Below are 14545 nucleotides of genomic sequence, written 5' to 3'. Positions count from 1 at the left end.
ATTGGGCTTTTTACCAGATCATCAAGATAATCCATTGATCTTTTCAATTTTAGCAAGGGAGCTACAGAGCTTTCTATATCCCTTTCTTTCCCAGCACTCTCACGCTGATTGTCACACTCAAACACGTACACACATTTGCACACTTCCATGGTCTCATGCTCTCTCGCTCCTTCTTTCTCACACTCACATGTTGGAACACTCAATCTCTCACTGCCTCCTTCTCTCACTCCCTCACTCACACACACTCATGCACATATACACTCGCACACACATAGATTCACACTCGCATCCAAACACAGGATGTAGGAAATCAAAGAATATTTTTCTAGGGCTTGGACTGCTTGGTAATTTTGTCTCTTTTTTAAGCAGGACCTTGAGAGGAACTGCATTTGTTTCCAGAGATTTTGAGAACACTTTTGACCCTTTGTTGCTGTCTGTTTAACTAGTGGATACTGCTCCTGTTCGCAGTTTGTATAAAAGGAGTAGGCAATCCACTTTATACTTTGCTACAAATTAAGGCCTCAACTTTGAGGAGACAATGTGGCATCTTTCTTTTACCTTTAGTGGAGTCATGCTACATTATTACACCTCGGGCAAACGACCATCTACGGGATCTTGCACTTTGTGCAATAATTTCCCCCAACCCCCACCCCCATCTGTTTACAAGTATTGTTTTCCCTTGACACTATGCTGGCTTTAAAAGTACTAACACTGTCTGTTTGCATTGTACTGGCATAGTGATGTGACAAAGAGCATTTTCATTAACATCAATAATCTCCCTGCTCCAATAAATGTATACACCCTTTACATTTCCAACATGAGGGAGGTGCTGGGCAATACTCAATAAAACACAAACATTCTCGACAGATCTCCCTTAAATCTAACCATACATTTTGATGTTGCTTTTGCCTGGCCAGTTCTGAGTGGAAGGTACAGACAATATATGCGACTGGTGGAAATTCGGTTTGACTCTTTATCAGTGCCAGACTATTGCAGTAATCTCTTGATCCTTTCATATTTATAAGACTTCTGCCACAGCTTGTTAATAAACACATACGCACATGCCAAATCACACATGCAAAATTGGAGGTTCTTAATCTGACAAATAAAGTAACACGCATTGATTCAGAAGAGGTATCACATGCGAGGGAGGAAAATTAACAACAGTATGTGCCTGGGAAAATTATAAACCCATGGATGATTCTTGTGCATCCTAATCCAGTTCCTTTCACTGGCAGATTTAGTAATTCCTCCCAGTCAGCAGTGCTGATAATACAAACAACATAGAATCATAAAATCACTACAGTGCAAAAAGAGGCCATTCGGACCATAGAATCAGCACCAACTCTGTGAAAGAGCATCCCATGATGTGGAGATGCCGGCGTTGGACTGGGGTAAACACAGTAAGAAGTTTAACAACACCAGGTTAAAGTCCAACAGGTTTATTTGGTAGCAAAAGCCACACAAGCTTTCGAGGCTCTAAGCCCCTTCTTCAGGTGAGTGGGAATTCTGTTCACAAACAGAACTTATAAAGACACAGACTCAATTTACATGAATAATGGTTGGAATGCGAATACTTACAACTAATCCAGTCTTTAAGAAACAAAACAATGGGAGTGGAGAGAGCATCAAGACAGGATAAAAAGATGTGTATTGTCTCCAGAAGCATCCCACCCAGGTGCCTCCCATTCATCCTACCACCGTAACTATTTACCATGGCTAATCCACCTAACCTGCACCTCCCTGGACATGAAGGGGCAATTTAGCATTGCCAATCCATCTAACCTGCACATCTTTGGACTGTGAGAGGAAACCGAAGCATCCAGAGGAAACCCACAGACACGGGGAGAATGTGCAAAAACTCCACACAGTCACTAAGGCCGAATTAAACCTGGCACTGTGAGGCAGCAACGCTGACCACTGTGCCATCATGCCACCCATAATCTACCTTCCATCAGGATTTCCCAAATAATCATTTTCTGAAGTCCCCAATCAAAGCTGTGTATTTGGAGTGTTTCAGCTTTTTTAGAACAAATTTCACAGCATCAAGAACATTCTCAAATCTCCCAAAATAATTGGGTACTTTATAAGCCTTGGCAGGTCTGTGTGTGGTGGGGAGTTCAGTGGATCAGCATTGACCCGTCATTGTTCTGCATCAGATTCTTCCGCACAGCCCAAACAGCCAGACATTTCCCATTAACTGTTGGTTTACAATGTGACAGCTTTTGAGCTGACATTTTGTTCCCTAATTGTTTAACTTTAAGGCTCCACATTGGCATAGCACATTGGCAAAGCAGAAACTGGCATAATCACGTGTTCCAAGTATAAACATTATGAAAACTTCTTTGTTCAATTTAAAATGCTTGTGGGCTGATTTCAACTTGGACAAAGGTTGCCCAACTGCCCTGATGCTACCCCTGGGCAGAAGGATTCCAAAACCAACCAAGGCTCCTGAGTACCATCCAATGAATCCTTATGTATGTGGGTTGTTAGGTGATGACTGGCTGTCATATCCTTCACAGCTGCACCACGAACCAACACCTAGCCCCTCAGGTGATGAATGGCCTCACAAATGAGCTTTTTGAAGGATAAGGAGTAATCTGTAGCAATTCACTTGAAACCACAATTCCTTCCGCTGCTTCTAATGTCCTGTGTTCCCGTGGCAGAAGAACCTTCTCCACTTAAACTGCGAGGTGATGACATGGACCTCGAGAAGGAACTACAACTTGGTTGTAGCTCCTCCATGCCTCTTTGTTCTCCTGTCTCCTGTCGCTTGAGCCAAGTGCTGAGATGGGTTAGAATTAAATCATTGGGAATTCACTTCAACAAGTGGACAAAACGCACAAGACCTTAAATGAATTTCCTTCAAAGGAATCATTCCAACTTTCTTTTCAATCCAATTTGTAGTCAGACAGGGTGCTTAAGTCACTTTGAGTAGGAGGATAAACAAGTTTCAAGGATGCCTAGTTGGATGTAGAAATTGGAGCATAATGGAATAATCAGGGAGTGGATGGAAAGGTGGCAGCTGGGGCTCAACACACGTGTAAGGTCAGTGGACCTAAACAGAAGAAGCAATAATGTGAAATGTATATTGTATGGTCCAGCAGGAAAGAGATTTAGGAGTTCTGATGGAGAGGTCATGGAAGCTGTCTTTTCACTTTTATGAATTAGTAAAGAAAACAAAAAATGTTGGGATATATGGCTTAGTGTGTTAATATTCAATGTCAGAAGGTTATGTTGAAGCTACATCTAGACTTGAAGGAACCTCATAGAGCAGGGTGTACCATTCTGGTCATATTTTAGGAAAGATGCAGTCTTACCCAAGGGAGTTCAAAGGAGGGCTCTGAAGCTCGTTCTTGAACTTAGTGACCTGAGTTCTGAAGAAAGGTTGTCCATCGTGAGACATGACTCAGAAGAGGATGAAGCAGAATTTGATAAGTGCAATGCTTTGAGATTTACATGAGTGTGGAGAATTTTGATCCAGCGATGTTGTGTTGGTCACAGGATTTAAGAAGTCTCTTGACAGTTTGACCTATGGTATTGAAAGAGAGTTAAAAATTTGGGTCATGCTTTTCAGCATGAAGGAGATAGTTTTTTGAATAACAAGCAGAGTAATGGAATAGCTTTTTGTTAAAGGACTGGATTTCTATTAGGAAAAGATATGCAAGTTTGTTGGTTTCAGAATGACACTAAGGAAACGAATGGATAAGTTTGGAAAAGTAGGCTCGGTGGACCTATGGCATCTATTCTAAAATTTCACAGTTTCTCTATTAGATAAGGTTCCTGCCTTTGTTGGAGTGCAATCTTCTACCAAAACCAAAATGAGAGTGGTCATGCAATAAATAAAACAGAAAATGCTGGAACTTCTCAACAGTTCATGTAGCATGTGTGGGAGTGAAATAACATTCGAGGACAATGACCCTTTGTCAGAACTTAATTTCAGATTTTCAGTGTCTGCAGTATTTTGCTTTTATATTTTGCAATCATGGAATCAGTAACATAAGGTGGACAAAGTAACATCCAGGCAAGGAATTAAAACGGGGCTGGTGGTGGGATCACCCATGGATTTAAATGTTGACTTAATGGTGATGCAAGTTTGTTTACTGGAGTGGGGTGGGGGGGGAGGAGTTATTAGCTCAGTTGGCTACACAACTAACACTTGTTCAGAATAAGGACAACAGCGAGTGGTTTGAACTCCACTTAAGGTGAGGTAAACCTGGGGCCTTCGACTTTCTCCTCACACTACCCTGTAGTAAAATCACTGCATAATCCATGGATCAGCAGCCCTCCAATAATTGAGGATGTTACTTGGAGAAAAAGTTGTTCATTGGAAAATGTTATGAACTAATAATCTCCATAAAGAGCACATACTAACTTCAACATCAGAATTGTCCAGTCTGAGACATTTCCAGTTAGCTTTTCTCAGACTAAACTGCCTGTTCTAGCTGATGTGGCTCATCCCTGGTGCCAAAGATTTTCTTCAGTCAAGTGACTGGTGTCATCAATGAATGCTGGATATTTTGGGCCCACTAATTATTTTCTTTTGCTTTGATCAGTGATGTACTGTGTGTTTGCATGTGATCTGTGATTTTCTTTTGCCTTTTGTTCTGTGCTCGGGTGTGTGTTGCTGCAGGAGCCAGCTTCAGGAATCGGCACCAGCTGTCTGAGCGGAAAACTGACGTCAGCTCCTGAGCACCAGCTCAGTAAAACTGCTTGGGCCTCTGATAGCATGCTCACAGCTAATGGGATGTCCTCTGATTACCTCAGCACAAGGGACAGCAGTTTGTCTCGTAGCTTGGAAATGGCAGCATCTCTCAGGCAGACATCTTCCGTGACCACTTCGATTTTCTCTCCAGCTACGTCCCTCACCTCCGACCTTTCACCTCAAAGAGGGGTCAGCCTTTCTCAGGCACCAGGAAGGGGTTATGATGTAACTGGCATTGAAAGTGTGACACCTAGCTCCAGCCACCGTGGGCAGTACAACAGCCCAATGGGTCTGTACCCTAAACAGGCTATTAACGAAATGGTCAGGGCAACAGCCCAGAAGGATGACAGGCGAGGCAGGGCCTCTGCAGGTGGACTCCTCCGAGGGTAAGTATTAAAATTGCAACTAAGTACATGGTAGGTAGCTGGCCACATGCCGCCAAACTTTAAGGCTTTAAACAGACTTGGTTTTTAAAGTACTCCAAGTTGCCCCTCGCTAAACAGCCTGGTGAACAGTTTCTAATTCACACCCCCTTGCTGAGTAGTTTCCCTCCATTTTTATTTGCCCAACTGGACCAGTGATTGCCAATCAACTGCAGCACCTCATCCAAACTGGCACAGTTACCATTGCTACCCACATTGTGCGGCTCCTGGCTGCAGGCACATCTGTCTTGTCACCACTTAGACTTCAGAGGGAACTGGAGAATTGTGAAGCATCCAACCACACATGAAAAAGTGACGTACTCCTTACCCTATAGGAATGGAGGACTAGGAGGAGGCCATTCAGGCCCTTGAGCCTGTTCCGCCATTCAGTTACATCATGGCTGATCTGTATCTTCACTGTATCTATCCAGCTTGGTTCCGTAATTTTTAATACCAGCCATAGGGGTTGGATTAGTGCTGGTTGTTAGGTGTAGGTTACCAAGCAGGTTATGGTTGCCACTGGATTGTGGAGTATTATACTGTGTGGCTATTAAACGGAGTGACCAAACCAGAACCGCCAGCTAGAAAGGGATGTATCCAAGTGGAGGAGTACAATTACACTTGAGGGCTTTGTCCTCCGATCATCATGTGTTTACACTTACAAATAAATATCAAGTGCGCAAATGGCCAGCAAATTCCAATATGCAGTTCCTGAAATAATCCAGAAATTGCAATATATGGAATCAAGTGGAAACAGATGCTTATAGAATCCCGACAGTGCAGAAAGGTCATTTGGCCCATCGAGTCTGCACCAATCATCCAAAAGAGCATCCCACCCAGGCCGTCCCCTCTGCCCTATCCTCATAACCTCATGCATTTAAATCCATCTAACCTGCATGTTTTTGGACTGTGGGAGGAAAGTGGAGCACTCAGAGGAATCCCACGCAGACACTGGGAGAATATGCAAGCACCACACATCACCCAAGGCCAGTATTGAACCCGGGTCCCAGGCATTGTGAGGCAGAATGCTAACCGCAGTGCCACCGTATGTCTCCTTGATATTTCTGAGGCAGTTTAAAGATTCCCCACCCTTTATTATAAATGGATGCTCACCTTGGCTTCTCGTGGAGTCAGGGGATAGTTAAATTACAGTATTAAAATTAATCGGGTAGTTGGTGCGTAATCAGGGACTTGGGTTTAGGCTCCTTCACCTGATGGAGTCAAGTCAAACTGGTTCACACAGATCCAACAACACTTGAGTAAATGTAGTCTTTGATTTGTCAGTAGTGTGGAGGTTATGTTATTGAACTATTGATTCAGCAACCTGGATTTTAATAGAGACTGTGAGCTCAAATCCCACCACGGCAGTTGAGAATTTGAATTCAGTTGTAAAAAAGTCTGAATATGAAAAACTAGTATTAGTAAAAATGACCATGGTGCTGTTGGATTAGCATTTAAAAATCCAACTGACCACTTATGTTCTTCAGGGAATGAAACACTCTGCCCCATCCTGCTCCAGCCTAGAAGGAGAGAATCTATCTCCATTTGGGGAGGCAAGATTTGATCAGGGATAGTCAGCATCGTTTTGTCAGTGGGAGGTCATGCCTAACAAATTTGATTGAATTTTTTGAGCATGTAACCAAGTGTTTGGATGAGGGTAGTGCGGTTGATATAGTTTACATGGATTTCAGCAAAGCCTCTGACAAAGTCCCACATGGGAGACTTATTAAGAAGGCTAATGCACATTGGATACAGGGTGATCTGACAAGGTGGATTCATAATTGGCTTAGTGGTAGGAGACAGAGGGTGGTGGCAGACAGCTGCTTTAGTGACTGGAGGCCAGTGTCCAGTGGTGTACCACAAGGATCCGTGCTGGGCCCCCTATTGTTAATCATTTATATAAATGACATAGATGACTATGTGGGGGGTAGGATCAGTAAGTTTGCCGATAACACAAAGATTGGCCGGGTGGTTAACGGTGTCTTGGGTTACAGGAAGATATAGACGAGATGGTCAAATGGGCGGATAAGTGGCAGATGGAATTTAACTCTGAAAAGTGTGAGGTGATGCACTTTGGAAGGAGTAATTTGACAAGGAACTATACTATGAAAGATCTGACATTGGGAAATTCCGAAGAATAAAGGGACCTTGGTGTGTTTGTCCATAGATCTCTGAAGGCGGGAAGGCAGGTTAATAGGATGGTGAAAAAGGCATATGGCACACTCACCTGTATCAATCAGGGTATAGGTTAGGCAAAAGCAGAGAGGCCATGATGGAGTTGTATACAACTTTGGTGAGGCTACAGCTGGAAGGATGTGAACGCACTGGAGGGGGTGCAGAGGAGATTTACCAGGATGCTGCCTGGGACGGAGCATTTAAGTTGTGAAGAGAGGTTAGATAGTTTTGAGTTGTTTTTGTTGGAGTAGAGAAGACTGAGGGGGCGACCTGATTGAGGTGTTCAAGATTATGAGGGGCATGGATAGGGAACAGCTGTTCCCCTTAGTTGAAGGGTCAGTTACGAGGAACACAAGTTAAAAGTGAGGGGTGGGAGGTTTAGGGGAGATTTGAGGAAAAATCTTTTTATTCAGAGGGTGGTGACAGTCTGGAATGCACTGCCTGGGAGTGGGGTGGAGGTGGGATGCCTCACATCCTTTACAAAGTACCTGGATGAAAACTTGGTACATCATAACATTCAAGGCTATGGACCAAGTGCTGGCAAGTGGGATTAGGTGGGCAAATCAGAGCATTTCATGCGTCGCTGCAGACTCAATAGGCCGGAGAGCCTCTTCTGCACTGTAGTATTCTGTGAGAGTATGAGAAGCTGACACTTGGGTAACTGGACTGGAAAATGTTTCCCTCCTGATCATTGAGGTCACTGAACGATGATTGAAAAGTTTTTTTTTCATTTATTTATGGGATGTGGGCATCGCTGGCTAATCTAGCACTTGTTGTCCATTCTTAATTGCCCTTGGGGATGGGCAATAAATGCTGGCCTAGCCAGCAATACCCACATCACATGAATAAATTTTAAAAAGGGCCTGACCTCACAGGGAGGCAGATAGTTTTGGGTAGGCAGCTTTAGATAGTCTTTTTAATCCATTTTACCGGGACCTGGGGAAGGCAGAGGCAGAGATGGGGATCTGCAGTTTGTTCCTTTAAGGGCAACACAGGCCATGTGACCCTTAGTCTGCTGTGTTGCCATTTAAAGGACAATCTCCATTGTTCCTTTAAGGGTAACAGAAGGTCCCTGGCAGTGCCCAGAGATAGAGATGGTGAGAGTGTAGAGAGACACAAAGATTAGAAGAATCATAGAATCATAGAAAGATTGGCAACATAAGTCTTGAAAGCTGGACAGATGTTGAAGTGCAGTGAGAGCAAGAGCCTGAGTCTGGCTGCCTTACAATTCTGATTGTCTGCCAAGGATTATTTTATTTTGCATATTAGTCTTTTGTCACATCTGTAATCCTCCATTGAGTGGATCACATTTGAGTTCCTGTGTCACTTTATGATTGTGATGCCATTCCATGAGTTTGTTCTTAGAAGATTATTTGTGAGTATTTGAAAGGTTTATTATGCCAGTTAGCATGAATCATGACATATATGAGTAAATTGACATCACACCTTTCATCACTTCACTGTAGTTTTGATACGTAGGAAATGCAGCAGCCAATTTGCATGCAGCAAGCTCCAACTAACAGCATTGCCCTGATAAGATTAGCAGGGGGTTCCAAACTTGCCACGATCGTAGGCCAAATTCAGCCTCTCCTGTACCCTCCTGTTTATACTTGCTTGTACTCTGCACATAGGACAGAATTTTAACTCCCACAAGGGATAAGGACAGTGATTACAATTTCATACACACTTCATTTTGACGGAGGCTTGTTGACAGTTAAGCTACTAGTGAGAGGCGAATGGTAATTTAAATACATATTTATGTGACTGCGTGCCTGAAATTTTAGCACGCTTTTACAGTTGACGATTGTAGGCTGGCCTAGTGTGGTTACCACATCTCTGCAAAGTTTGCGCTTACTAAGCATCTCCAGAGTTTACGTCCAAATACGGCAGCACTCCCAACAGCTGCAAGTGTAACTGGAGCCCAGTGAGGCCGGAGTCTAGTTTCCTTCAGACTGACATTAGTAAACACACTAAACACTTCAACCTTCCCCAACCCAGCTTAGAAACATTCAGAAGCGTGAAGAGGATAGGGAAGGGGCGAATGAACAGGACAATTCTGAGGCACATAAAGGGAGAGCTTGTATAGCTATGGAATCCAAATCACTATCAATGTTGTGAACGATTGTCAACAAGTTTTGAAGACTAACTGATTTTTTTACAGCAGTATTGGCTTAGAAAACATTGCATGTAGTAATAAAAATTCGATAATTTAGTACTCTATTTCCCTGATGTTGTGTCCATCTGGGAGTGTGTAAGAGATGGAGTGAGGGAGATAATTGAGGGAGAAACTGTGCTTGTTTTGTTATCAATCTGTATTTGAGTCTCCACTGGAATTGCTGCTTTTGGGAATTCAAACTAAAAGAGGACCTGAAAATCTCAACAGGCCATCATGGTCCAGTACCTAACCCATGTCACATTAGGCAGTCTCCCTCTCTCTCTCTCTCACACAGTCCCTGAAAGCAAGGAGGACGCTCATCACAGAACCTACGGCAAGAGTTTACACATGAACTCTTTTAACATGGGAATGCTGTTGTGTTGGCAGCTACCACATGGGTTCTGGATGTCCAGGAAACTCTCCAACTCTTACCTCCTGCCATAGGCAGGAAGGATTTATAGGTTGACAAAACACCGGAATTTTACCGTCCCGCCTGCCACGGAATCGGAGCAGGCGAGGGGCGAACAACAGAAATGTCTGTTGCCCTGGAGCAGGAATTTCTGGTCTCACTCAACCGAGGCTGTAAAATCCTGCTCGGCAAAACTATGAACATGCCTTCCTTGGCCATTGCTCCTGGATGAGTCTCTGGCTCAGTGGTAGGAAAGTTACCTATTGTACCACAGGAGGCACTCGAATGGCAGTATTGATTATTAGCCTCTTCTGGTCATATTGAGGTACTCATGATGTGGAGATGCTGGCGTTGGACTGGGGTAAACACAGTAAGTGTTTTAACAACACCAGGTTAAAGTCCAACAGGTTTATTTGGTAGCAAATGGCATTTGCTACCAAATAAACCTGTTGGACTTTAACCTGGTGTTGTTAAAACTCTTACCATATTGAGGTACTGCAGGAATGTAATTTTCAGCTGAGCTGCCTTCAGTCACTGTACTCTGACACAGACAAAAGCGGCACTGAAAGTTATTCCTCCAGCTGTGTAATTGTCTTATTGCTGGCTGCTACCATTGAGTGCTGACTTTGGAGATCAGAAACTACTGCCCCAGTCTGACCTTGTCTGCCACTTACTCCGGGGGCAGGAGTATGGCTCACTGTTCTCCTTCCCCTTGGTGTTACTGATTGTCTCTTACCTTTCAGCTTGATGTCTGTGGTAATGGTGGCACAATGTACTTGGACCTCACTATGGATGGGCTTCTCATAGGGATGAATTCAATCATTATCAATTGGTAACATGTACTGAGGCAGCTCTCCTAGAGCTCTGAATGTGACTGGATGCAGTGGGTCCATTGGCTCCTTCCCAATGGATTTAGAATTTATTCTCCCAGTGGAAGAGGACGATAAGTTCAAAACTGGTTGTTACCAGGGTAATGGCAAACCAAATTGGAACAGCGTCCAGAATTGGGGAAGTGTGCCATACTCACCTCAAGTAGAAATAAGGAAAATAAATTCAATACAATCCATGACAGTCAAAATGCTGCTATTGAATCTATGCTTCTCTCATCCCTGGCTCTTGATAGGCTAGTCTTGAATCTCTCATTGCAAATGCTCTAATCATTTCCTAATTAAGGGTTAGGGTAGGTGCCTGGTATGTTGGGTATGTGATGTACCTTGGTCCTGCACAGGCCCGGTGCTCATTGGGGTCAACATTGCTAAAGGGTCCTAGTAATGTTTGACAACTGGCAATTGTGCGCAATGAATAAATAGATCACACTTGGTGGCCTGAAGGTTGGTTTTACTGGTGCAATCATAGATCTGTTGATGCAGCCACATACAAAGAGGAACTCTACCCCCAGCTTCAATCCTGTGCAATATTCATCCAGTGGAATCCAGGCTCGATGGAATGTATTACTCACTGATCTACCATTGTATTGCAGTGAAAATTGATGAGCTTCAAGCTGTAGAGGTGCAGGTGGACCAAACAGGGAAATTCATTCCTCAGACATGACGGATCTGGTTATTCGAGACTGTGATGCACCGCAGTATGATTTGAAAACTAAACCATCTTTTTTTAATTTTTCCTCTTGCAGATCGTCAACACTGCATCCAAGTTAGTGGGCAGCCATATTGTGGAAGTGTGTGGTGTGATGTGATCTGTTAATGGGCAGCATGAAGAGCCCCATGTAACTTCAAATTGCTGTGTTTGCTCCTTCTCTGCGTTGTTCTGCAGCATGAATACAATTTGAGGTTGTTTTCTCGGATGTTTAAGCTCAAACTGCTTTACAGATTCATTGCTGTGGTGTAATATTTCATCCCAAACTGAATACATAGAATCAATGGGGGTTTGTCCCACACCTGTCTGCACCATACAACACAGATGACGCAACAGAAACAGGAGAACTTGAAGCCTTTTTCTCCTATCAGATTTCCTGAGATTTAAGCATCAGTATGGATAATTCCAAAATCCATTGTTCCAAAGCTTTGGAAATCATTCCCATTTCAGATAAAGAATGCTTGTTGCATAAAAGCAGGGCTGTGTGATATGTTTTGATTAGGTCTAGCAGGGAGCCAATGTGGGCACAATGGGCTGATTGGCCTCCTTCTGTGCTGCAAGCTTTTATGACTTGGCTAAGCCACCCGAACTATGAACACCCAGGACATTAGCAAGCACATGGGTTCCATTTTAATATGGCAGCCCTTGCATATATATCACACCTTTAACATGGGAAAACACCAGGTGCAGGAGTATAGTCAAACAAAACAACATGGAACTAAAGGAAATATTAGCCTGGGTGAATACAAGCTTGGTTCAAGTGGTAGATTTCAGGGGAGATCTAAAAGAAAAAATTTAAGCAGTGAGGTTGAGGGATGAGTTTTCAGGGCCGTTGTTGGGACAAAGGGATTGGGATGTGCACAAGGGACCAGAGTTAATGAAATGTAGAGTTCCCAGAGGATCGACTGGAGGAAGCCGCAGATATAGGGAGGGTTTTGAATACTTGTGTGGGAATTTTTAAAACACAGCTACTGGTGGACTAAGGCCAATGAGCACAGGGGCAATGGGTGAGTGGGACGTGGTGCAGTTGCCAAACGGAAGCAGAGTTTTGGAATTTATGCAGTGGTGTTCCTCGTGCAAAGCCCATTGGTGAAAGGGTAGAGACAGCAATAAAGAGAAAGAGGAATGAGTGACAGAAAGAAAAGGAAATGATTAACGGAGAAAGGGCCAAGATTGAGAAAAGGATCTGAAGGTCGTAGATGATCCAAGAGGTAGTTGGGTTCATAGACTCATGGCCACAAACAAGGTTTCGCAGATGGGCAAATCATTAGAGTGAAGACATCCAAATAAACAATACTTATGGGCAGGGGAATGGGGTCACACATGTAAAATTATGGGAAAGCCAAAGAGGTAGGTGCTCAAATAGGCAGTGAGATGACAAGAATGACAGATAAATGTCAAAAACACACAGCAATAGAGTGAAAATTTAAAATAAAAGTTTGCTTAAATTAAAGTGAATCACCCTGCTGTTCATTTCCAACACTTCCTGTATAATGTATATACTTTAAGATTGGAAATTCCAAAATACATCAAAGAAACCCCAAAGACTGTCACTCTTTCAACCTTCTTCCTTGTGTGTTTCGACCTGTGTGCATTGGTAAATTAGAAATAAAATGTGGCAAAATTATAAAGACTGGGAACAGTCCTAATAGACTTCAGAGTAATGAAATAGAGTGTTGCCTGTTAATCGCCCATTATTAAGATTTGATAACTGGGTGCTAGCAAGGGGTATTAAGTGCACGTGTCAAGCTTTTCCATTGCTGAAGCAAAACAATTACTCCTTTTATATCTCTGCTTCTGTCTATATAATCTGAAGAGGCAAAAGCAAGATTTGTGTTACATTCAGCTGATGTGAACCATCGAAGGCTTATCGGGAATTTAAGTTCATCTTGAGCCCTGGCTGAAAAAAGCTTTCTGATTTGTATTGCTGGTTGGGAATTGAGAACATTGTTTTGGTTCAGGTGGAGCTGTTCCCAGGTCAGAGTTGGAATGGTGTAGAGAAACCTTCAACCCATGCTGTACTTGACCCAGGAGTGACTGAGGTTGCCACATCACAAAATATTCCTTATTTGGAGGAGTTCTCCATCTTCACAAAAATAAATAGTATTAATTGAGGCTGTGTGACCCAATTTGTTTAACAGTGTAGTGTGACCTCCCTGGATCATATTGCTTTATTTCACATTTTTCCTATTCCAGAAACCACTGGCCTTAAAAACCATACAAACATGTAAACATATGAATCAAATGGCGGAGTAGACCTGAGGGGCCGAATGGCAGGAGTAGGCCATTCGGCCCCTCAGGTCTACTCCGCCATTTGATAAGATCATGGCTGATCTGATTGTGGTCTACTCCCTATATCCTTTAAGTCCCTTGTTAGTCAAGAATCTATCTAACTCTGCCTTAAAAATATTCAATGACCCTGCATCCACTATTCTCTGAGAAGGAGAATGCCACGGCCTCATAATCCTCTGACAGAAAACCCCTTATTTTTAAACAATATTGCCTCTCATTCTTCTGAACTCCAATGGATACACGCCCAACCTGTCCAATGTTTCTTCAGAGGATAACCCCTTCCTTCCAGGAAACAGTCGCGTGAACCTTCCCTGAACTGCTTCAAATGCAATTAAGTCCTTTCATAAATAAGGAGGCCAAAATTGTACACAATATTCTAGATGTGGTCTCGTCAATGCCTTGTACAACTGTAGCAAAACTTATCTACTTTTACATTCCATTCCCCTTGCAATAAATGACAATATTCAATTTGCCTTCCTAATCACTTACTGTACCTGCATTTCAACTTCTTGTGACACTCTGATCCCTCTGTACCACCAAGTTCTGCTGTCTCTCTCCATTTAAATAACATACTGCTTTTCTATTCTTTCTGCTAAAGTGGATGAATTCAGATTTTCCCACAGTATACTCTATCTGCCAAATTTTTGCCTACTCAACCTATCTACATCCTTTTGCAAGCTCCTTATATCTCATTCACAACTTATGTCCTACCTATCTATACGTTATCAGCAAATGTAAAAAACAGGCCGCTCGACTGGCTCTCTACCCATCATCTTAAACATTCACTTCAT

At 43.0% G+C, this 14545-nt stretch overlaps 1 protein-coding gene across 1 annotated transcript in view; it reads left to right on the top strand.

The window, feature by feature from the left end:
* Nucleotides 1-14545, top strand: part of ldb3a (LIM domain binding 3a) — a 167921-nt gene that overhangs the window by 71710 nt on the left and 81666 nt on the right. The window contains exon 5 of the mRNA XM_078199289.1: nt 11500-11519. Within this exon, the coding sequence (XP_078055415.1) occupies nt 11500-11519 (20 nt within the window). The remainder of the gene's footprint in view (nt 1-11499; nt 11520-14545) is intronic.

Source organism: Mustelus asterias, chromosome 28 (genome assembly GCF_964213995.1).
Source record: "Mustelus asterias chromosome 28, sMusAst1.hap1.1, whole genome shotgun sequence".
In the NCBI taxonomy this organism is placed as follows: Eukaryota; Metazoa; Chordata; class Chondrichthyes; order Carcharhiniformes; family Triakidae; genus Mustelus; species Mustelus asterias.
Note: the sequence above shows the minus strand (reverse complement) of the source record. Positions and strands in the feature narration are given on the sequence as shown.